This window comes from Hippocampus guttulatus, chromosome 11 (genome assembly GCF_054856545.1).
Source record: "Hippocampus guttulatus isolate MCC_2025c chromosome 11, RoL_Hgut_1.0, whole genome shotgun sequence".
Taxonomy (NCBI): Eukaryota; Metazoa; Chordata; class Actinopteri; order Syngnathiformes; family Syngnathidae; genus Hippocampus; species Hippocampus guttulatus.
The window spans coordinates 3,631,556-3,657,034 of record NC_141271.1 but is presented as its reverse complement, the minus strand read 5'-3'; the positions used below and the strand labels follow the sequence as shown (position 1 = coordinate 3,657,034).

Here is a 25,479-nt window from a genome sequence, read left to right as displayed (position 1 = left end):
TGCAATTGCTCTACATGTGCTGCTTAAAAAAGGAGTGGGAAGAAGAAAACTTATTTTATCCATACATACCAACAATTGTAATCGAAATAATATATTCCAACATGGTAAACAACAAGCACATTCTAACAATGGTAAAAAAGAGCCAGTGACTGAGCAGTTCATGCTAAGCGCCGTCATCCTTGTACTGTGACCAGACCATACGTTTGTAAGATACTTTGGAGCTTTGGATGCTTTGGTGTTCCTTGTGGTGCAGGGCTAGACTGTTCCACAGTTTTACCTCGCATACAGACACACAAAATCTCTTCCTGGTAGTACAAAACTTTGGTTAATTAGTGAAATTGTTCTCATCATTTTTGTGTATCGGAATAATTTTAACTACCGGTATTTTCATTTTCTTTGGAACACGGCCAGTTTTGTATGACAGGTTAAAGATGTAGGTTTTGAAATTTTATTAAGAACAATTTTTATGAATGAGATGCTATATCATAGCAGTCTGTAGAGCTTTTGCTTTTATGGACCATGTCAATTATTTTTTGTTCACACATTGCTGTCAAGAACATGGACCGGGGATTACTATGTTCAACATCCACATGTTGCATGGTATGATGCTCTGAAATTTTAGCAGCCAACCCCGGGCCAACGTTTACAAAAAAATTATTGAAGCTATGAACAGGGTCACTAATATAATTATGGCCATGCTCATCCTCTAAGTACTCTGGAAATATAAATTTCAGTGATCCACGTTATATTATACTTATGATATCCTAAATTCCTTATAGCCTTTTCTTTTAATACAGTTACTTACCTGCTCTGATGATATTCGTGAGCTTGTTTTTATAAACCTTGTATCTTTGTTCAACTTCCTTGGTTTATTTTGTTCTTTTTGCAAACATTTTGTATCCCTTTGGTTCGTCATTTCCATCTCACATATTTATTATGTTGTTGGCAATTTTGGAGTGGACAGTGACCATTGTAAAGAGAGAGACATGTTTCAAGGAAATTGTCATGAGCCTTATCTGCAGCCTCCTGACTATAAACTGAGCTGCACTATAGACCACCATTGTCATCAAGAAGAGTCAAAGAATACAACTGGTTCTTGAAGCAATTGTGAAGCTTCATTTTCCCATCACTACATTAAGAACAGTGGTGTTTGACTGGTGCAGTTCATCGATCACCATTGTTAAATGGTTGTTATTACCCTGTAGGTAAAGGTAGCAATTTTGAAGTACATTGAGTCTTTGGCACAGCAAATGGACCCAACAGACTTTATCAACTCCAGTGAGACTCGCCTGGCTGTGTCACGCATTATCACGTGGACCACTGAACCCAAAAGCTCTGATGTGAGGAAGGTAAGGCTGCTTTCCATATTATAAATGATTTCACATGAAAATTAAAATGGCATTAATTAATGACAGTCATAAATATGCTTGTAATAAATCTCTTTATTTTGATGATGCTGTAGGAAATTAAGAAAATCAACACAACCTCTGAGAGGATTGTACTTTTGTAGGTCCTGCACATGTAAATGTCCGTGCCCCAGTTTTTTCCAGTGTAAAAAGGCCACTCCTCAACTAAAATTATTTACTCTGCCAAAACTATGCTTAGAATGAGTCTGTGACATGGTTTAAATTTGACCACGATGTGGTTTGTCGTTTGTATGCAATAGCCTTTGAAAAACTGTTTCAAGCTTGTTTTAAAGCTGCTTTGGAAAAAAAGTGAGCTTAGAGGAAAATCTTTGCTTCAACTCAAAGTTGAAGTTCATCAAGTCAACATTACCGTCATGCTCTAAATATCTCAATATTGTTTTACAAGTACAGTTGTGAAAGTTGATGTCACTTTTAACCACTATCGACTTTCTTTGATATGAATAACAATGTCTTGTAATTACAGCACTTTGAGGCTGAATCTAGAAAGAAATTCAACAATCAACACAGAAAGGGTCACTTTTGCATCGAAATAGCTCTTTTAATAATAATAATAATAATTTATACAGTATCTGGTTGGCAAACAGTAGCTAATAGCCACCGCGATGCATCAAACAGCTGTTTTCATAGGCGACTATTCCTCCTCGCCTCACATAATTTCGAGAGTGAATTGTTTCACTTTATCTTTGGAGAAAATCCTAAGCATTTTGGAACCAGAACTCAGCTGTGTTCGGTATTGGTACATTTCATGGAGGATTGCTCTGTTAATTTAACCTTTCACACACGCTTGAAATACATTGGGCAGTCTGCCTCAGAGGGCTCACTGGGTGCCCGTGAGGTTGTGCTCGCGCAGCATCACCATGGAGGTAGGAATAGGGGGGAGGGGGGGAACAAAGGAAAGATTTTTTTCCAGCGGGATCCAGAGCCGTTGCGCTGCCTTGTCCGGTGATAATTCTATCGATGGCCTTCTGAATTTCAACGGACTCAACACAATGACAGTGGTGGCCACAAAACACCCACATATTGGGAAATAACCAATCATTGACTCGTCTCAGCGGCTATAGTGTTTGTGATTTTTTTTAAAAAATTGTAGGCGGGTCACATAATTATTGTACTGGACATATCCTCATGTCACGTTTCTTTCTGTGCAGTCAAGGCGTAGATGAGTTGAATCAACTTAATTATAAATGTCGTTTGATTGCTGAGAAATACAAAAGCAAAATCATTTTGAATAGCAAACTCATTGTCAGCAGCAAAAAAAAAGTCACAGTCCTTGCAATGTCATGTACTTATTTAAAAATGACGACAAGTTGATAGTGATCCATCTTGAAAACAAGGCACAAATCAAAAGAAAGGATCTACAACGTAGAACACAGTGCTTTGAACATATGTATAAGCGTATAATATTTTCCTGAGCTGCAGCAGCAACCATTGTGCTTTCAGCTACGCTCCTGTAAATTTTAAATCATTCCACAAGGGAGGTATGACCTTGTTGATTGTCTGTTTTGAGGTTCATCAAACAAAAATATTCAGGTTGAAATTGAATTCAAACCAATATTGCGATGTAGTGGAATGCAATTTTCAAATTGTAAAGGCTGTACACACATAAGCATTTCCCCCCCGTGTCAGAATGCGAATTACATCAGCGGGGTGGCTAAAGGCTAGGTGAAGCCTATGAGCTATATTAGAGTCGCAACAGACACTTGCGCATACTGACAGACGTTGCCAAGTAACCTTTATGCACATTGAGCAGATAAATCATTGTTGAACATAACATCAACAATCATCGTTTCCTGAAGTACAAAGCATTGCACACATGCCAACGTTTCCCAACCCACTCATAATAGAAGCAGGAACAAATCTTAAGTAAATAGCAACGCTAAGCTAAGCTTCATTTACTAGGTAATGCCTTTTTCTGTCTATTTTATTTGAGTGAATTAGCACCTGGTGTTTCTGATGAACTAAGAGCCATTTAGAGTGATTGTCACAGATGGTTGACACCATTTTGCATATTGAATCTGGCGAAAACTGCTCGCTTCATTTCATTCAACTGATCAATCTAACAAGCACAATGACTAGGAAAAGATACAGCTGTTGATTCTTCAGAACGGATAAACTTCAGCCATTCGCAATATGAGAAAGAATTTGTGAATGGAAATGATATTGGATCATTGAAATTGTTTTTGTGACATTACTCAAAAAAATACAAAAGACATGAAAATACATATCTGTCTAAGATAAGTCTAATGTAAGCGACGTAGAAGAGGAAGCGCGGCATCTTATACTTACGGAGTTGGCGGAGTTAGTGATTTGGAGTGTCACTGATGGTTTGGTAAACTTGTTATTGTTAGCATGTTCTTTCTGCTATTTTTATCCGAATAACTCTTAATCAGGGTTCATACGGGTCCTCAAAGTTCATAAAAATCAATAAAAAAGTTGTAAAATTATGTTCTTAATTTCCATAATTTTCAGGGAAATCTTCTAAAATCCATAAAAATTAACCTGCGGTGTTCATTTCATTTGTGTATGTCATTTTCCCCACCCTTCCAATTCATAGTTTTGTCGGAACATGCAGGACCTGGTACCCGCTCTGCTTTTCCCGCCGTCTCCGATTAGTTCCGACGATGATTACGTGATCACTTCGGGTCATTCCGGGAAACAAAAATAGATTGACGCCATCCTGGGGCAGTGAATGGATAGTTTGGTTGCCGGCTCGGCAAACAATTACCGTATTTTCTGGAAAAATCTATTCATCGAATTTAGCGATCTCAACAAGTGACAGACAAATATGTAGCGACGCCACTCGAGCGAAGCGCACCTCAGCAGTCGATCGCCCGCTGCTCTCTGCTGTGTGTGCGTCAGCTAAACTTAGCTGTTGTCTCGGCTAGACTAGCTTTTTGTTGTCGTAGATCAAAGCGTATTTGATTTGTGACGTCGGTTGCTTGGTTGAAACCAAAAGACGTGCGCGTGCGTACATGTTCGCGCGGACGCACACACAGCAGAGAGCAGCAGACTTTCGACTGCTGAGGCGCGCTTCGCTCGAGTGGCGTCGCTACAAATATTCCGGGACAATACTATTTTCAAGCGGCGTGGCTGGAGAAGCCGGAGTTCCGTGTTTGGGTCGGAAAAATTGCTGGCGATTATACATCGGCCTACTGCCCAGTGTGCAAGATGGGCATCTCCGTGAGAGGTAAAACTTGTCATAGCACACAGCAAAACAAAAGAAAATTGATCGCCAAGAACTTGCAAAAGAGATTGAGGAGAAAACTAAGTCACTGTCTGCTATTCCCTAATTGTCATATCAGTTTCATATTTGTCATTATAAAACATGTCTGATCATTGAAGGTGATATGAGGGAAAATAATAGGGTTGGACCATTTGGGATTTAGACTTCTGACATGCATTTCAGCTGTTCAGGTATACTGGATACTGCTAAGATGGGCAATCAGTACTACTGTTAGTGAAACCAGATTTTTCTAAACCCTGTCCAGGTGACCCATATGACCATTAGCTCTGTTCTTAGAGTTGTGTTTATTCGAAAATAAATTGAAGTTTTATATTTTCTCAATTTAAATTTTTCTTTGTGTGTTTTATTTGAGAGTTAATTAAAAAGGTTTTTTTTTTTCATTTTCCTACCTGTGATACAGGTAGCAAAGTGAAAATTTCTCATACAGTAAGTCAAATAAAGGGTTAAGTGATTGCCTCTAAAAATAAAGATGTGCCCTTCCTTTGGCAGCAATGATTTGAACACCAGCTCAGTGATATGTGGCTTTCTGTTCAGCCCGTTTCTTGCTGAGCGGGCATTAAATCCACTGTGAATCCCCTGCCGAATGGAGTAAAAGTCCTTAAAAATTGCTAAATTGGTCCTCAAAAGTCATTAAAAGGTCCATAAATAAAAAGAAAGTGGAAGAGTGGGAACCCTGTTAATATGTTACGTGAACATCCCAGGCACATTCTCAGTTTGTTGTTTATGCGTCATGTAATGTTAGCATATCGTACACTGAGTCAGTCTGTTGTTCTCTATTTTATTTTTAGTTTAACTTGCCTTTCAAGGTGACATGCCTGTTCTTGGTGTTGGATTTTATCAAATAAATTTGCCCCCAAAATGCGACTTATACTCCAGTGCGACTTATATATTTTCTTTATATTTATATTTATACTGTCTTCCTTATTATTCATTTTATGGCTGGTGCGACCTAAACTCCGGAGCGACTCATCATCCGGAAAATACAGTCATACATTTTGCCAATAAATAAGCACAAAACACACAGCACTAAGAAAAATGTACAATTTTCATGATGTTAATAAATACGCACATGAATAAAAAAATAAAATAAAAGGCCAGTTCAAGTCAAGTACAACTTTATTGTCAAATGTATTTGAATGAACCAGGTAAACAAATATTGTCATGAAAATATGAGCAAGAAATCCAAGAATGTTAAGTTCTTGGATGAAAGCAATTTGTAGTTCCCAAAATAATGCATTCATTGATCATGTCAAATATAAGAGAAGTAGCCCCTGATAACATAATTCCATATTAAATCTCAATCGCATAATTAATGGTGTGAGGGACAATCACAATTACTCCACTTTTTTTTTTTAAATCGTTCCACCCTCACTGACTGTAAAAATACTTGTCAAGGAATTTTATGCAAAGTTGTATTCCTCTAAAAATGTCAACGGTTTCTTAACATCTCTACGGAATGATTTATCCTGTATTGTTCTATCCCATGAAATAATGAAGAAAAAAAAAGGTCCAATAATGCATCCAAATATGGTGAAAGATTATCTTTCTGTAATGCCCATTCTGCCTTGCCACTGTGCCCCAGACCCTACATTACTGGGTGAGTGAGGAACTAGCTGGCGGAATCAATACTGCAGCCTTACTGTCCAGTGAGAGCCACCTGCAAGAGAGGTGTAAGCAGGTAGAACCAGCTTCAACACATGACAAGTATCCAGTGCCTCGCCTCTGCCCCGTTGCCTAACGAACACTCGAAAGATTGCGCCAAACTGCGAGTGGCATCTCTTCTTTACCTCTGCCATTGCGCTCCAGCCTGTATGCTCTAATAACGTACTGAGAGTTTGAGTCTGTGCCTTGTGAATTTTGAACTCACAAAACGTTTTTTTGATGCAACCAGCATATGAATAATACCAGAAAGGATTTGCTTTTGATTATAAACTGATTTTGCAGGTCGTCAGATTTATTGCACAACGTTGCTTGGGAATGCCAGTGTAGGACTTGACTAACTGCACCTTTTTTGCCTGTCTTGCTCTCTAACAACGCTATTCATCTACATGTCTGCATTGTGTTGTATTGTCTGTAATTTCAGCCAACATGAACGCTTTATTGCAAGGGTGGTACTTTGAAATGAATGTTTCCAGTGGCCTTGCGGAAAGACTTCCTGCACATGATTTTGCAGAGCACATTCATTTCTTGTTGTTATTATTGTCATGGATTTGTTGTTGATATTGTATTAAGTTGCTTGGACAGAGAGGTATCAAATGATCCACCAGGTGGCTAATTTGCCGAAGAGACAAAACCAACTCTGTGTTGCGTTCTTCAATGGTGCCGAGATGCGATGGCCAGGCATATGAGTGTTTTTTTCACAGTGAATCTATTGACTTAGCCCTACTCATTTAAACAATCTTTCCCAAGATTATTAGCACTCATGCAAAAGCCTGGAAAACCCGGAAAGGAGACAAAAAACAAAATATTTTTCATGGATTTATTATTATCCATCCTTTTTCTCATCCGCTTCTCCTCATAGGGGTCGCGGGCGTGCTGGGGCCTATCCCCCGAACATTTAAAATATAATAATAATATTAATAAAAAAGGGCGGCACGGCGGTCGGCTGGTTCGCACGTCCGCCTCACAGTGCAGAGGTACAGGGTTCGATTCCGGTTCAGGCCTTACTGTGTGGAGTTTGCATGTTCTCCGCGGGCCTGCGTGGGTTTTCTCCGGTTACTCCGGTTTCCTCCCACATCCCAAAAACATGAGTGACAGGTTAATGGAACACTCTAAATTGTCCTTAGGTAGGTATGGTTGTCTATGTGTGTCCTGTGATTTGCTGGCAACCAGTTCAGGCTGTAGCCTGCCTACTGCTTGAAGACAGCTGGGATGGGCTCCAGCTCGCCCGCGAGCCTTATTAGGAAAAAGTGGATTCGAAATGGATGGATGGATGTCTTGGATTGATGGATGGATGCACATTACATTTAAACAATAAAACCGTGTTGGTACTTAGTTTTATTTTTCTTTCTAATTGCAACATCCACTTTTACACTTTAACAATTTTTCTTTGCAGACAACACGATAATAGTTTCTTGACGATGTTGCTTTCAAATGAGCTTTTACATAATCCTGACGTGTGTTATGTATCAGTTTTAGCAATAATTGTAGTCCTCTGTTTCAAGCAGTTCCTGGTCAAAGTGCTTTTTGGAGTCATCAAGGTACCTCAGGATCCTGAAATGAATTTGCATCTTCTTCGTGTGTCCTACTGCCCTCAGGCAGCCCAGGTGGTGCTGATATCATTATTTGAGCTCAACACACCAGAGTTTACGATGCTGCTGGGAGCTCTGCCGAAGACGTTCCAGGATGGCGCCACCAAATTATTGCACAACCACCTGAAGAACTCCAGCAATACAAGTAGCAGTGTGGTGAGTTGAGTGAACACTTGAAATGTGAACTTGGGGAAAAATGCCAGAGTTTGGAAAAATAAGTTCCATGTGAATATTAACCTTCAAGTCACCACAACCATGAAAAAGCCAAATAAACACGTTGGTCAATATAGAGATGAAATACATTATTTAGGCAACATGTATAACTGTTTTGTCAACAATGAAATGATTATCTCTTCACATCAAGCATGCAAATAAATATGCAACAAATTATTTCAAAATCTATACATAATAGTCTAACTATTCTGTAAGAATAGACACTAGAATAAATTTGAGGTTGTCAGAACATGTGTGACATGAAGCTAGTCTTGCCGCCAAGTCCAGTCATTCATATGAATAGAAATATCAAACCGGCATGATAAAACACAGATGAACGACTTCAAATCTCCTGAATATTGCCAAACTAGTGACGTGACCTTATCCAAAATGTTTTCTTGCGCTCTGACCCTCATATTTTTTATTCGTTTTATATGGCGTTTTTTTCCTCAGAATTTCTGAGACATAAAGGTGAAACATCCCCTCCGTGAGTCGTCACCTTACCGTGGTGGAGGGGTTTGTGTGTCCCGATGATCCTAGGAGCGAAGTTGTCTGGGGCTTTATGCCCCTGGCAGGGTCACCCATGGCAAACAGGTTCTAGGTGAGGGGCCAGACAAAGCACGGCTCAAAGACCCCTGATGATGATTACAATAAATGGATCTAAGTTTCCCTTGCCCGGACGCGGGTCACCGGGGCCCCCCTCTGGAGCCAGGCCTGGAGGTGGGGCTCGTTGGCAAGCGCCTGGTGGCCGGGCCTACACCCATGGGGCCCGGCCGGGCACAGCCCGAAGAGGCAACGTGGGTCCCCTTTCCCATGGGCTCACCACCCATGAGAGGGGCCAAAGGGGTCAGGTGCAATGTGAGCTGGGCGGCAGCCAAAGGCAGGGACCCTGGCGGTCCGATCCTCGGCTGCAGAAGCTAGCTCTTGGGACATGGAATGTCACCTCTCTGGCAGGGAAGGAGCCCGAGCTGGTGTGTGAGGCAGAGAAGTTCCGACTGGATATAGTCGGACTTGCCTCCACACACAGCCTGGGTTCTGGTACCAGTTCTCTCGAGAGGGGTTGGACTCTCTTCCACTCTGGAGTTGCTCACGGTGAGAGGCGCAGAGCAGGTGTGGGCATACTCATTGCCCCCCGGCTCAGTGCCTGTACATTGGGGTTCACACCGGTAGACGAAAGGGTTGCCTCCCTCCGCCTTCGGGTGGGTGGACGGGTCCTGACTGTTGTTTGTGCATATGCACCAAACAGCAGCTCAGCATACCCACCCTTTTTGGAGTCCTTGGAGGGTGTGCTGGAGAGTACTCCTGCTGGGGACTCCCTTGTTCTGCTCACGTGGGCAATGACAGTGAGACCTGGAGGGGCGTGATTGGGAGGAACGGCCCCCCCGATTAGAACTCGAGTGGCGTTTTGTTATTGGACTTCTGTGCTCGTCACGGATTGTCCATAACGAACACCTTGTTCAAACATAAGGGTGTCCATATGTGCACTTGGCACCAGGACACCCTAGGCCGCAGTTCGATGATCGACTTTGTAGTTGTATCATCGGATTTGCGGCCGCATGTTCTGGACACTCGGGTGAAGAGAGGGGCGGAGCTGTCAACTGATCACCACCTGGTGGTGAGTAGGCTCCGATGGTGGGGGAAGATGCCGGTCCGTCCTGGCAGACCCAAACGTATTGTGAGGGTTTGTTGGGAGCGTCTGGCGGAATCCCCTGTCAGAAGGAGTTTCAACTCCCACCTCCGACAGAGCTTTTCCCATGTTCCGGGGGAGGCGGGGGACATTGAGCCCGAGTGGACCATGTTCCGTGCCTCTATTGTTGAGGCGGCCAATCTGAGTTGTGGCCGTAAGGTGGTTGGTGCCTGTCGTGGCGGCAACCCCCGTACTCGCTGGTGGACACCAGCAGTAAGGGATGCCGTCAAGCTGAAGAAGGAGTCCTATCGAGCCTTTATGGCCTGTGGGACCCCAGAGGCAGCTGACGGGTATCGACTGGCCAAGCGGAACGCAGCTTCGGTGGTCGCCGAGGCAAAAACCCGAGCGTGGGAAGAGTTCGGTGAGGCCATGGAAGCCGACTTCCGGACGGCTTCGAGGAAATTCTGGTCCACCATCCGACGTCTCAGGAGGGGGAAGCAGTGCACCACTAACACTGTGTACAGTGGGGATGGGGCGCTGCTGACTTCGACTCGGGACGTTGTGAACCGGTGGGCAGAGTACTTCGAAGACCTCCTCAACTCCACCAACACGTCTTCCTTGGAGGAAGCAGAGTCTGAGGACCCTGAGGTGGGCTCTCCTATCTCTGTGGTTGAAGTCACCGATGTGGTTAAAAAGCTCCTCGGTGGCAGGGCCCCAGGGGTGGATGAGATCCGCCCGGAGTTCCTCAAGGCTCTGGATGTTGTGGGGCTGTCCTGGTTGACACGCCTCTGCAACATCGCGTGGTCAACGGGGAGAGTGCCTCTGGATTGGCAGACCGGGGTGGTAGTCCCTCTTTTTAAAAGGGGGGACCGGAGGGTGTGTTCCAACTACAGAGGGATCACACTCCTCAGCCTCCCTGGTAAGGTCTATTCAGGGGTGCTGGAGAGGAGGGTCCGTCAGGAAGTCGAACCTCAGATTGAGGAGGAGCAGTGTGGTTTTCGTCCCGGCCGTGGAACAGTGGACCAGCTCTACACCCTTAGCAGGGTCCTCGAGGGTATGTGGGAATTCGCCCAACCAGTCTACATGTGTTTTGTGGACTTGGAGAAGGCGTTTGACCGTGTCCCTCGGGGAGTTCTGTGGGGGGTGCTTCGTGGGTATGGGGTACCGAACCCCCTGATACGGGCTATTCGGTCACTATACCACCGATGTCAGAGTTTGGTTCGCATTGCCGGCAGTAAGTCGGAATCGTTTCCAGTGAGGGTAGGACTCCGCCAAGGCTGCCCTTTGTCGCCGATTCTCTTCATAATCTTTATGGACAGAATTTCTAGGCGCAGCCGAAGCGTTGAGGGCGTCCGTTTTGGTGGCCTCAGTATTGCATCCCTGCTTTTTGCAGATGATGTGGTGCTGTTGGCTCCTTCAAACGGGGCTCTCCAACTCTCACTGGAGCGTTTCGCAGCTGAGTGTGAAGCGGTTGGGATGAAAATCAGCACCTCCAAATCTGAAACCATGGTCCTCAGTCGGAAAAGGGTGGAGTGCCCCCTCCGGGTCGGGGGAGAGATCTTGCCCCAAGTGGAGGAGTTTAAGTATCTTGGGGTCTTGTTCACGAGTGAGGGCAGGAGGGAGCGAGAGATCGACAGGCGGATCGGTGCAGCGTCTGCTGTGATGCGGACGTTGTATCGGTCTGTCGTGGTGAAGAAGGAGCTGAGCCAAAGGGCGAAGCTCTCAATTTACCGGTCGATCTACGTTCCAACCCTCATCTATGGTCACGAGCTATGGGTCGTGACCGAAAGAACGAGATCCCGGATACAAGCGGCCGAAATGAGTTTTCTCCGCAGGGTGTCCGGGCTCTCCCTTAGAGATAAGGTGAGAAGCTCGGTCATCCGGGAGGGGCTCAGAGTCGAGCCGCTTCTCCTCCACATCGAGAGGAGCCAGATGAGGTGGCTTGGGCATCTGATTCGGATGCCTCCTGAACGCCTCCCTGGTGAGGTGTTCCGGGCATGTCCCACCGGGAGGAGACCCCGGGGAAGACCCAGGACACGCTGGAGTGACTATGTCACCCAGCTGGCCTGGGAACGCCTCGGGATCCCCCGGGGAGAGCTGGAAGAAGTAGCTAGGGAGAGGGAAGTCTGGGCTTCCCTGCTAAAGCTGTTGCCCCCGCGACCCGGCCCCGGATAAGCGGTAGAAGATGGATGGATGGGACAAGAGGGTCTTCGTCATCGCTGGAATGGGCTTCAAGAGTTACTTCCTCCTCCGTAACATCAATGAAGGAAGAAGTTGAGGGTCCAGGAGAAGAAGTGAGGGTTGACGAGTATATTCTGTTTATAAATGGTACTGATGGTCGAACGATTCATGTTGTATGCACGTGCAACGCTCACCATTTTCTCACCCGCATCAAGCTTCTTTATTATTGCCACTTTCATTTGAAATGAAATGGCTTGCCTCTTCTTTACACTTCCACCCTCACTAGAAGCCTTTCGCTTTTCACCAACCATATTGAATAATGGATGCACGAGATATTTAACAACTGGGCAGAGGAAGCCGGATTCGGGGTGGATGCTGGGCGAGCTCTCACAGCGCCTCACGTCGGTATTAGCGGTGGAAAGAAGCACTACAGTACCTGTACTCGGAAAAAGGCGCGCAATACAAAATCTAACTTTTTCTTTTCTTTTTCGACATACCCGTAAAAATGTTCGTATGTACCGTTGTTCGTAACTCGGATGTTCGTAAGTCGGGGAGCGTCTGTACACTATGCCGGCCAAGTTGGATACCTTCAAACTCCACTGCATTATTGAGAGCATTTTGAAATCGAAATACCAAGATCGTTACGAGTACATAGGAATAATAATAAGGAACTCACATAACAGGGTCATTCGGAACATCAAACTGAGCTGTAATTTATTCAATACAGAGCGCATTTTCACAATGTCCTTCAGTAGCTGGGCCAAAAATTGGCAGTATTTATTTTAATCCCTCAAAGGAAATTCAATTTAATCTCTGCTGTATATATTTTGAGTTGCCACCACACATAACCAACTCTCTCTCTCGCACACACACACACACACACAAATGACAAAATGACAGTTTTATCAGTTTTAAGTTGATAACAAAAAAAAAAATTTTAAACAGGAACTCAATTCTTTTTTTGGCACTGTCTTTCAGGGGTCTCCAAGTAACACCATTGGTTGCATGCCACCTCGCCACACGCCAAGTCGGACGAGCCCACTGACCTCTCCAACCAACTGCTCACATGGAGGAATGTCTCCAAGGTACCGTCACTAACCATCTGCTGCAGCATACCCCATGTTCTAGGGCTTGGAAGTAGTCACGTGAATGCAGCTTTAATGTGTTGAGTTTCATAACTGAAGTCCTGAGAGTGAGTATTTTAATGAGTGAGTTGGTTCAAGTGGTTTGAACCACATCCCTTTTCAACTGTGTTTCGTCCAATTCGGGCAAAGCCTCCCTTTAGCTGTTCACTGATTGATAGTAAATGTAAACTGAAAAAAAGTACAATATTTTCAGTACTGGATTTCCCTCTTTCAATAATGTGGAGCAATTCTTTGGCATAACTCTAGGCCTCCAGCTATGTCAAGACATCATTTTTGTCTTGACAAGGTCAAAAAGTCTCCCATTTCCTCAGTCCTTCGAAGAGCAGGGTGCCGGATGATAATAAATTTTATATTCATCAATTATGGTGGCAAGGTCAAAATAGATTAAAATAAATGAACATCTCTTGTGTTGATCAATTCTGATGTCAATTGAAAAAATATCCCTAATTGATAAACATCAAAATGTTGTATGTTTTATTTTTCAAATAGTTAGTTAGGCTTAATTTACATGTGCCCTCCTCAGGTTGATGTCAACTAACAATTCATTATGCTTTCATAGCTTCAAAAATTGCTGTAAATTTCCCCAGTGTGGGACAAATAAAGGCTATCTTAATCTTAAAATTTTAGCATCTGACCCAAAAATCGTTACATTTATTTCTGCCCATTCAACAAAATGCACTATGAAGATGTTACCTGTAGAGCATAAAACCAGTGGAAAGAAGCAAGTTTGCGGCTCATTCAAATGAAGCACTGAAATATCTTTTCAAGACAAGTAGTCAATAATGATACTATATCATCTTGGCTTTTATTATTGTCGTTAGACTGTAAAGTGATTTTTTTTTTTTTAATATGTGATTGACTTTATCTGTAATGTTTTCATCTAAAGTGTAACTTCAGCCTTACAACTCAAGACTGGTTCATTTTTGACTTTTCTCTTTCTGCACACTTGTTTTTTTCCCCCTCTTTCTCCTATTAACACCACCATCCTCCCACCTTGTCTTGTCTTGCGGTCTCCTCCTGTTGTTTAATTCCACCCTTCATTCTATCACCGCCGTCTGTCCGTCCTTGCCTCCTGACCGCGCTGTGGCAACAGTCGGTTATGGGGTTGGGGTGTCGATGGCCTGTCAAAGCAACCCCCTGCCCCTACTCCTCTTCCTCCGCCTAACTCCACCTCTGCTGCCCCTTCTTTCAGGGTCCTGCGCAGAGCACACTCACCCAGGTAATTTAGGTGGGATGAGAGAGAAAAAGAGATGAAGCCAGATCCACTGTCATCTAGCATCTCAATAGTTTGCTGATTGTATATCACATGTGACATAAAGACATGACATCATTTATGTAGATAATTTTTCTGTGTGAAAACGCATTATAGACTATGGGCCTGATTTACTAAGATCCCAAATAGCGGATGCTAAATAACGAGTTTGCCTGTCAGATTGCGCACATTGTTGGTTGTAGAGCCGTGCATGAATTAATTCCGATTCCAAATCGCAGGCACCGAATTCACCAGCTGTAACAGATTACAGGCGCTGTTGTCAAAATATGTTTAAACCCCCCCCCCCCCCCCAAAACTAACAATGGATAAGTCCCAAGTCAAGTCCCAAAAGCCGCTTTTAGATGTCTGCCTTTTCTAACACACCTGGTTCAAATGATCAGCTCTGAGAAGCCTGTCAATGATTGTGATCATTTTTATCAGGTGCTGAAGTGATATTAAAAGACATTTTGTCATTGTTGAAAAGGCACGACTTCTTATTAGTGGCTACAAGTCAGCCCTTAAATCGTTGAAAAGCTCCAAAATTGCATTGCAAAAAATTTATTTTTTTTATGTTTGTTTCTGGCTTTTCAAAAATGTTTAGACAAGAGGAATAGCGGCATTCCCCACCTCGCCTTTCCTTGTCATTACGCTTCCTCATTATAATTACACACCGTGTCGCTAGTTTGCACCTGCCTTTCAGACACACTTATTTGAAGACATAAAAACAGCCAGTGAAATTTGTCTCATTTTTCCTCAATCAAATTATGCGTGCTGAATTCATCATCAAGTCAAATTTGTATGTAACCAGGTGAAACATACTTAGACTTTTGTAGTGAAGGCTGCCCGGTTTAACAAATGTAGCACTGTCACTTTAAGAGCACGCTTGATAAAAACAAGCGGGTCATTAGAAGGTGATAGCTTTTGCAAGTTGCAGACTTAGGGGTGCTGAGAAGAATGATCAGAACTATAGCAGTATGAAGCTTGAACTCCTAGCACTGAAGTGGGCAGTTACTGAAAAGTTTAGTAGTTACCTACTTGGGTCCAAGTTTACGGTCATCACAGATAATAACCCTCTGTGTCACGTCCAGACTCCCGAATTAGGAGCAACTCAACAGCGCTGGGTGGCTCAGCTAGCAACAGCTCCTATATTTTGTTGTTCTACTTCTTCCTTTCATAACTTTGCTGCTGTGAATTGGGAATTTCTCCATTGCGAGACTAATAAAGGTTTTCTTATCTTATCTTAAAGTATCGTCCTGGCAGATGTAATACTGTAGCTGATGCCCTTTCTCGTCAACCGGTGAATGATGAGCCAGAACCGAACAGTGAAGATGCAGAGTTTGATGGTAGTGTAGCAATTCGCAGCTCACTGAAAACAGGGACGGTTTTAGAACCAGAGTTAGTTTCGGCAGAAGTTGAGCTCCGTATGATCAGGCAGCTTTAGGCGTCAGAGGCCATTGAGACAGTACATGATGAAGCTGTTCAAGGTAATACCCCCACACTGCCTGGATATTCATAGGAAGTACTTCAACGATTTCAGGCTGCTGACCCGACTCTCAAAGTGGTGCGAGGCTTTTGGAGCCATCAGAGAAAACCATCTTATCAAGAAAGAATGGGCCTTTCAAAACCAGTGCGCGCGCTGCTAAAACAGTGGCCCCGTCTCAGAGAGAGAGACGGACTCTTGTACCGAGTGATTAACGATGTTCACATGGGAGAATGCTACCAGTTGTTACTACCCGCCTGTCTCAAAGACAAAGTTCTCAGAATCGTCCATGACCAGATGGGACATCTGGGTATAGAGCGTCTGCACTTTTAAGTTTCATAGAATGTTGTGGTTTGGAAATAATGTATTTTTATTTCCCTTTCCCTATCAAGCAAGCCACTGCTGCTGTTTATTATGATGTGATCGGCTTTAATCTGTTAGATAATTTTCTTTGATCTCTTAGATCCTTTTTCGAACTCTTTTAAAATTCAGTTACATCTCAGTCTTTCATCTTAATGCTGTACAAATTTTTCTTGTTCAGTCGGGAATAAAGCACACATAAAAATTATTTAGTGTTCAGTCCAGTCTTTCCAAAGACCCGGCTAAATGTATACAGGTCGGCAATCCCGGTTGCTCTTGGGCTGTATATCAGCTCCCACGTGCGTTTGCGTGTAATGCTCAAGTCTGCGCTTGTTTTTACGTTGGCAAACCTTTTGTAAATCAGGCCCCTCTATATACCAGGACTAACCCACCTCACTTTTGGAAAACTAACAATTTCAAGCTTTAACCCTTTCATGCACCAATAATGATAACCTGTAACCTGACAATATGATACACTATCCACTGAAGTAACTGCTGTCCCCGAAAGGGTTAATATAATTATTTGTTTGACGAGAAAACATCAACAGATTACCTGTCATTTTAATCCTTTTTTTTTGTCTGATTTTGCATTAGCGTGATGGAGTATGACACTGAGAACATGAACTCAGAGGACATTTACAGCTCACTCCGTGGTGTGACTGAAGCCATCCAAAGCTTTAGCTACCGGAGCCAGGAGGACCTCAATGAGTCAATCAGACGAGACGGCAAGCGAGATGATGCAGTGAGTGATAATATTTGGAACAGGAAAATAATCTTTCATTGTTTTTTGTTAATCGGAATAAAAACAACAGCTGTAGCACGGTTACTCCAATTCTAATTGTTTGCATTTGTATGCACTTCAGAATGTTTTTTTTTTTCTTCATAGTCATTGCAATGATTTAACTCATGAAAGACGATGTCCACTCATACCTTTTTAATCACTGGTTGTTAACCATCAAAAGACTGGCACCCTTTCAGTGGCTTTAATGACACTTTTCACAAATCATTTTGCATAACGTTGTATGAAGATTTTCACATTCTCCATTACAAGGTATTTGAAAAGAACTTCGGGTTTTAAAATACTTTTTTTCCATTCATCCATCCATTTTCCGAACCGCTTGATCCTCACTAGGGTCGCGGGGGGTGCCGGAGCCTATCCCAGCCGTCTCCGGGCAGTAGGCGGGGGACACCCTGAATCAGTTGCCAGCCAATCGCAGGGCACACAGAGACGAACAACCATACACGCCCACACTCACACCTAGGGACAATTTAGAGCATCCAATCAGCCTGCCATGCATGTTTTTGGAATGTGGGAGGAAACCGGAGCACCCGGAGAAAACCCACGCAGGCCCGGGGAGAACATGCAAACTCCACACAGGGAGGCCGTAGCTGGAATCGAACCCGGTACCTCTGCACTGTGAAGCCGACGTGCTAACCACTGGACTACCGGGCCGCCTACTTTTTTTTTCTTTTGCATTTATTTTTCCTTACATTTTTGCATGTGTTTTTTAATATATCGGCATTTAAGTAATGGGGTGGTGTGGGATGTTTTCAGATAAGGTTGAAGGTTAATTTATTCTTTGCGATACAATGAATGCCAAAAAGTACCTTCCCTCGATGTATGATGTTGGTGAAAGATTGACGGTTTGATTTTCATGCACATTGAGGCCCTTACACAGTTTGCTCCGGTTCTTCGTGTCGTGTGCGCTTCAATGCTCACGCCCCTTAAGATGGATGGTTTGTATGAGTGGTCATGTTTCCCAGGCAGGTCCAGAAGTTGGTAGCAACTTCTACGATACGTAAGCAGTACAGTATACGCAAGTTGGGTTTACTGAAATGTCTAATGAAGAATGAATTGATGCATAACATTTTAACATGCTCTCTTGTCTTCACTCCTCGTGTGATGCTTTTATAGGCTGGGAGAGACGGAGTGGCATCAATGCCTGCTTCTGACGCTCGCTTGGGCTTGGATGTACCGGAAGGGGGTCGAACTGCTTTGGACAATAAAACTTCACTGCTCAATACGCCATCACCGCGCTCCTTCTCCGGGCCACGAAGTCGGGAATTTGCTCCTTACGGTCACGGAGAAACAATCTGTACCTATGACAAGAGTGCCCTTAAGGAGGCTGTTTTTGATGATGATGTGGAGCAATTTCGTGACTGTGAGTTCATTTTATAGTTTTTATATATATATATATATATATATATATATATATATATATATACATATACATATATATATACATATGTGTGTGTGTATATGTATATATATATATATATATGTATATATATATATATATATATAGCGTATCATATTGTCAGGTACAGTGGTTCTTAACCTTGTTAGAGGTACCGAACCCAACCAGTTCATATGCACATTCACCGAACCCTTCATTAGTGAAAAATAAAAATGATTTTTGACAAATTAAAGACATTTTAAAAAAATACATTTATGAAAAACATAAAAAAGTAAATACAATTACATGGCATAAGTTTAGTTTTTTTTAAATTGTATGACGTACTATCACGACAGTCACACGGTGACTACTGAGCGAACTTAATTTCCTGCAGCACTGAAACGACAAGCAATGTAATGTGTTCATCTACAGCCAGCGATGGCCAAGCGGGCGTGTCATAACTAATTGACATCTTGAGTCGTGTGTGTCTTAAACCCTCGGGTTCGATTGAACCCAGGTTAAGAACCACCAGAGATAAAGTACTGCGCAACAGTTTTAGGCTACCCCAAGCTTTGCAGATTCAATTATTATTTTTATCATAAAGGAACATTGCAGCCCCCTGAATAATTAGAAACGGACATGCAAACCCTCTTCATGAACAGTTCATCCTTAATTAGGATCTGCGTTCCATTGAGTGGGATTCTAGTTGCAGCCACTAAATGTCCAGTAACAAAATTCATCCATCTATCCATCCATCATTTTAAACATTATAATGTAATTAAGTTATGTATAAAAAAAACATTAGTTCATGAAGCACTGGCTCGTTGGGTGAACTCCCATTCACCTTCTGCTCAGGGTGTGGAGCTGGTCTACCTCCAGAAGGAAAACCACACTGCTGCTCCTGAATCTGAGAGTTCCTGATGGTCCTCCTCAGAACCCTTAAATAGACCTTAGCAAGGAGGCACACTTTCCTTGATGTACATGCAGTGTTGCATAGTCACCAAGTCAGCCCCACAACATCCAGGGCTGTTTAGACCACTAGACAGATCTCATCCACCCTTGAGATGCCCCGCCACCAAGGTGCGACCCAACCCCAGACACGGCTTCGACAAGACATGTCAGTGGAACTGAAAGGTCTGAAGTATTTTCCCCTTCGACCCACAACATTCCGAGTCGAGGTCAGCAGCACCCCATCCCTACTTCACACAGTCTTGGTAGCACCCGGGGTCCCTCTCCTAAGATGCCGGATGGAGAACTAAAATTTCCTCTGAGCCATGTAGAAGCAACGGGTTCGGGGAGTATTGCCGCGACAGGCATTCACCACCTTACAACCACAGGATCCGCTTGACCACCTCAACAATGGATATTCAAGAGTCGTCGTACTTTTAACGACGTGAAGCACATTGAAATGCACAATATAAATAAAGCTGCCTTGCCTGGCCTCACCTTGCCATAAAGCTCCTGGCAACTTGGCTCGTAGGAACAGTGGGACACACAAAGCCTTCTCAAGAGGCATGAATATGAATTCAGTTCTTCGGGAAAAGCAACAATTAAAAGCATGCAAATATTTCTCTTTGTTTGAGCCAAAGTGAGGTGGGAAAATGGCGTATGCATGTGTTATCATCAGAATGGTACCACCTCTGCCTCAATTTGAGACAAATGTGGAATAGCATTTACTACTGCTCCTTTGTTGTCACACACAATCAAACATTTGTGTTTGTTGCCATCAGAATCTGTTTCCCATCCTCCACCTTCATGTCTCCTTCACTGCTCTCCCCTTTAGGCCGACGTAAAGAAAGTGGTGAAAACACGATGATGCTCTCTGGTAAAGATTCCGTCGCTGTCTGACTCACAGCTAGATGACTAAACTGTCTTCATTCCTTTCGCTTTTTGCCTGAGTTTGCACTTGCTCGTCTTCCTTAACTGCCATCCCTTCCTTTGTTCTCTCTGCTTGTGAGATTATGACCATTGTCTTCACTTTACTTATGGTCAGAGGTGGCTCTCCTGTCAGACAATACAGGCAAACGCTATGAGAACTGCAGCCTCCAGGAGACGCCTCAAAATCATGGGGGGGTGCACCTTCAGTATAATCGTCAAGTCAAAGAAATGGATGGAATCATTAATTGCATGTTTTATAGCTGTTCCAATTAACATAAAAGTGGATTATTGTGTTTACCTCACACAAATATTGTTGTATCTTACGAAAATGTTCAAAGTAGTGAGTCAGATTTGTGATGATGTAATTTTTCTTCCACTTATTGGCATTAGCGTTTCATCATGGTGACAATTAGAGTACAGTTTTCTTTTCAAATTAAGAGTAGTTTAATTAGAATACGAAGCAATATTATTATTATTATCTTTAATATTGCAAAATTGTGGTAGGAATGCCTTTCCGCATTGTCGTATGTCTTTATTTTGTTAAGTTTTACCCAAATGCACATTGTCATGAGTGACACAGCTGTCCACAAAACGATGAAAATCGTTGATGTTACATGAGCAATCTTCTTCTAAAGAGCAAGTGACTTGGAGTCACTCAAAGTGACGAGATGGGCAGATGCTGAGTTCTTGGCTTTCAAAGGGATCTGGGAGTGTCCACGCAGACCCCTTTGATAGCGGTCGCAACTTAGCTCAGTGCTAGATGCAAACTTCGCGCATTCCCCTCTCAAAACAATGAAAAGGTGGCGGTGCTTCACAGTCTAAATGACTCTTCTCACTGTTCTCCTGTTTAAACATATTGTATGTTGTTTGCAGTGCAGTGCAATGCATTACTGAGAGTAAGTCATATGTTGAAGTGTCTGATGCATCCAGATTGGAATCTCCCAAGGACATGGCTTTTCAAATAAGGGACATGCATTTATCATCAATTGCTTAACTCATTATTAACATGATCATTTTGACACCCCTAATACTAGATGATCTGTTATTCTATTTTAAGGTACAACTCTTACGATAACATTTTGTTTTGCTGTCATTCTCTCGTGGTGTCAGTTGGTCAGGACAACTCTGACATGGTTGCCGACCTGCTTAAGGAGTTGTCCAATCACAATGAGCGCTCTGAGGAACGTAAAGGTGCCCTGGTGGAGCTTCTGAAGATCACGAGAGAAGACAGCCTGGCTGTGTGGGATGAACATTTTAAAACGATCCTTCTCCTCCTGCTGGAGACACTCAGCGATAAAGATGTGAGTAACCTAATGTTTTATTCTTATGACGCCATTTTGAGGTCACTTAGCAGCAATTATCCTCCCTTGAGTCGTGCACCTCGAGGGTCCGAATTTGACCCTTTCATGTGACCTGTGACCTGATAACATGATCCGCTGTCCACTGTAGTAACCGCTATGCCTGAAAGGGTTAAATAAAGCAGTCTTAACTCCTCATGACACAATTGAGTCGATCTACTCATTAAAATAAAATATAAAGCATCTTCCCTAGTTCTCGTAATCATTACAAATGTTTGATGTGAAGAAGAGGACTTCTAAGAGGTTTAGGAATACTCTGACACACAGGATAAGAATTAAGGAGAAGATATTGTCTGTGCTCCTGAGACTATATTCTCCAGGGAATTGGTAACAATGACTTATTGAAACTTTTCCTTTTTACATGTTGAATTTGAATGGGGAAAAAAGTGAAAACAGCAATGCAATGAAAAAAAAAAAGACAAACAACTCATAAATGGTTTCAGATGTGATCATGTGCATCTCTGAAACCACATGAACATTGAAAATAATGAAAGTTAGAAATATGTTACGATATTCAGTACATCCATTTGCAATAAGATCATGATTTCAATTGAGCTGTCTTGTCCTTCATCAGTGGCTTTGAGCAATGGTTTTGCAACACTCTTAAGCCAAGCTTTCAGAATTACCTTTGGGATCAGTAAAGTATCGAACTGAACGCTAAAAAACTATTGTTTTTTAGAGACTGTTCTTTTGATATTTAAAGAAGGTGAATATTTCTATTTTCTGTTTCTGCTAGCATACTATCCGAGCCTTGGCACTGCGCGTGCTGAAAGAAATATTAAAGAATCAACCAGCCCGTTTCAAGAACTACGCGGAGCTAACCATCATGAAGACCCTCGAGGCCCACAAAGATTCTCACAAAGAGGTACATTGCCCCACACAGAATGTGTCATGAAATATGATTAGCTCTAACCTTTCTTTGTACATCTCTTAGGAAAGTAGCAACACATTTGAAATGTTTAGCCAAACCTCAATTACATAGAACGTTAGTCTCTGTTTATATTTATTTACAATTAAAAAGAAAAAAAAACACCATAGAAAAAAATAATCCAACACACAAAGAGACAAAACATCCATCCATCCGTGCATTCATTTTCTAATCCGTTAATCTTCACGAGGGTCGTGGATGTGCTGGAGCCTATCCCAGCTGTCTTCGGGCAGTAGGCGTGGGACACCCTGAACCGATTGCAACCAATTGCAGGGCATACTTTGACAAACAACCATTCACACTCACACCTCAGGACAATTTCGAGTGTTCCATTATCCTGCCATTCATGTTTTTGGAATGTGGGGGGGAAACCGGAGTACCCAGGGAAAAACCACGCAGGCACGGGGAGAACATGCAAACTCCACACAGGAAGGCCGGTCCCGGAATCAAACCTTGCACCTGTGCACTGTGAGGCCGACGCACTAACCAGTCGACCACCGGGCCGCCCAGCCAAAACAATGCATAAACAAAAAGCGCTTGCAAAATACAAGGTTCAATGGGAACACTGAGAATATACAATCAAAATACCAAGAGTCCAATTACATGAAAACAGGGATCAAGAGCAATAATAAAATAACGAAAATACATACCAACAAGGATCTATGAACAAATCGAAAGCAACTATGAATAGTATCGAGAAGTCTAGAAAACAACACTTTGAGCACAAGCAAGGTCAATAATCCGACAAAAGCCTTGGCAATTTGGCAGTCCTCAAATACTAAGCTAGGCTTCATTGGAAACATGGAACAAGTGTGCCTGCTGGAGCTGAAACGCAAACAAACACACAGAACATCAAGGTCAAGGTGAAGGTCATCTATGCTTTATGTATGACATGCAGCACAGATGAAATGTCTTTCCTCTCAGTTCTCTGTGCAAACATGCTGTGCATGACACATGACACATGAACAGTTATAATTTATTTTCATTCTAATTTAAATCTACCCCGATGGCCCAGTCAAAATTGACCTTTTAGGATGCGCTTCAGCCCTGTCATCTATACATGTACAGTACATATGTGTGTATGTACCTTGATGCTCAAACGTTGAGTGACTAGCATTGGGCCACATCACCCATTTGGTTAGCCATGCTTGGATCTTCAACTGAGCAGCCGCGCAAACTGTACGTCTCGGTATTTTTACAATGGCCTCGTTTTGAAAAGAAAATGCATTAAAACACTTGCATAGTGAGGCGATTCATGACCATGCCATGGGAACGGAACTAATCTCAGGTCCCCCCTCAAGTGACCAAAAATACCATCAAGTGGATTGTACGTAATATGCAAACAAAGATGACGTCTTTCTTTTACAGTTTTTTTAAAATGTGATTTTCAGGTGGTGCGTGCAGCTGAAGAAGCCGCGTCAACACTGGCTGGATCCATCCATCCCGAACAATGTGTCAAGGTGCTGTGCCCAATAGTACAGACAGCGGATTACCCAATCAACCTGGCTGCCATCAAGATGGAAACCAAAGTCATTGAGCGCATTGCTAAGGACTCTCTAATACAGTTGCTGGTGGACATCATCCCAGGACTCTTGCAGGTTTGAGATATATACAGTATATATATTTTTTGCATCGAAGTGCCCATCTTAGTCAGCTGTTTCCTGTCTTGTTGTCGTGTGTATAAAGGGGTGTTCACAGGGCATACATTTGCTCCGGTGCTGCACCGATGTATTTTGTTGCGATATATTTTGCACCGCAGCAAATTTTGTGGAGCGTTCACACGTACAAAGCCGCTGAGCGTGTTAGCCCCGGTGACAGTCCAGTCTCCTACAAAAGGAAAGATGATGTTTGGGGACTATCCCCCCGTTCTAGTTGAGATGGTATAACCCAAGAGGCAAGATGCCGCTTGCTACTGTTATGGCCAGTTGCCATTCTACTGTTATTGCCAGCCATCATGTCTTGTGTCGTTATTAGACAAACAGATGACGGAAGTACAACAGAGCACAAAAGCAACGGATTCTAGCCGTACGTAATCAACTCTTCTCACGCGTAGCGAGGCTACTCTCCCCGCAAACGAGCATTTGCTCCGGAGCAAATTTAACCCACCTCAGGGAGGTGGTTTAAAAATTTGCTCCGGAGTAAGCTGTTTTCAGGGGCTACACCGGTGTAACTTTGCACGTGTGAACGCTCTACTGGGGTAGTCCCGGCGCAGGACCGGAGCAAATGTGGCCGTGTGAACACCCCTTAAGTTTTTTGCCAGATGCCAATGGTCTATCAAAAGAGAAGCTTACGTGGTCACATAACGCCACCAGCATTGACCAGTGGGTGAATTTTCTCACTTGTGCTGAAAACAATTGTCTTTGACGGGCCACACATCAAGTGATGGCAACTTCTGTTTGAAGGGCACATAGAAAGAAAGGGTTTACTGTCACACCTTGAGTCACATATTTACCAGGAAATGCGGTTTGAAAATGGCATTTACTCAGCAAAGAACTCAGCATTGGCCTCTCAGAGTTTTGCTAATCTTGCAGAACCATTTGGAAAATGATGCAAGCAAAAAAACAAAACAAAACATATTTTCAAACACCTACAAAGCATTCCAGTATTGACAGCTCCAAATTACCTAATTTATTTGGTGGTTTTTTTTTAAATGAAGTTTGAAAGGCTAATGATGATGTTGAAGTGTATAAACGCTTTTAAAAAATCTGAAATATGCATAGTTAAGAAAATGTCTGTTACGATTTTTTTGTTTGTCCTATTTTGTGTACCATGTTTTCTGCACTGTAAGGCACTTTGGAGTATGTGAATGGCCTATCTTTTAAAACTGTTTTCATACATACAGCACACCGCATTATAAGGTGCATAGAATAGAAGCTCCAATAGTGGCTGCGGTTGCGGTATATATCCACTAGATGGAGCTATGCTCAAGGAATTCAATCCAACACAATGCAGCTTTCA

At 43.0% G+C, this 25,479-nt stretch overlaps 1 protein-coding gene across 1 annotated transcript in view; it reads left to right on the top strand.

Moving 5' to 3' along the window:
* The window catches only part of clasp1a (cytoplasmic linker associated protein 1a), a 90,684-nt gene that overhangs the window by 59,589 nt on the left and 5,616 nt on the right, over positions 1-25,479 (top strand). The window contains exons 33-43 of the mRNA XM_086122943.1: positions 1,206-1,349; positions 6,254-6,349; positions 7,929-8,078; positions 12,922-13,028; positions 14,182-14,307; positions 16,775-16,922; positions 18,096-18,342; positions 20,141-20,182; positions 21,346-21,536; positions 22,330-22,458; positions 23,913-24,119. Coding sequence (XP_085979069.1) covers positions 1,206-1,349; positions 6,254-6,349; positions 7,929-8,078; positions 12,922-13,028; positions 14,182-14,307; positions 16,775-16,922; positions 18,096-18,342; positions 20,141-20,182; positions 21,346-21,536; positions 22,330-22,458; positions 23,913-24,119 — 1,587 coding nt within the window. The remainder of the gene's footprint in view (positions 1-1,205; positions 1,350-6,253; positions 6,350-7,928; positions 8,079-12,921; positions 13,029-14,181; positions 14,308-16,774; positions 16,923-18,095; positions 18,343-20,140; positions 20,183-21,345; positions 21,537-22,329; positions 22,459-23,912; positions 24,120-25,479) is intronic.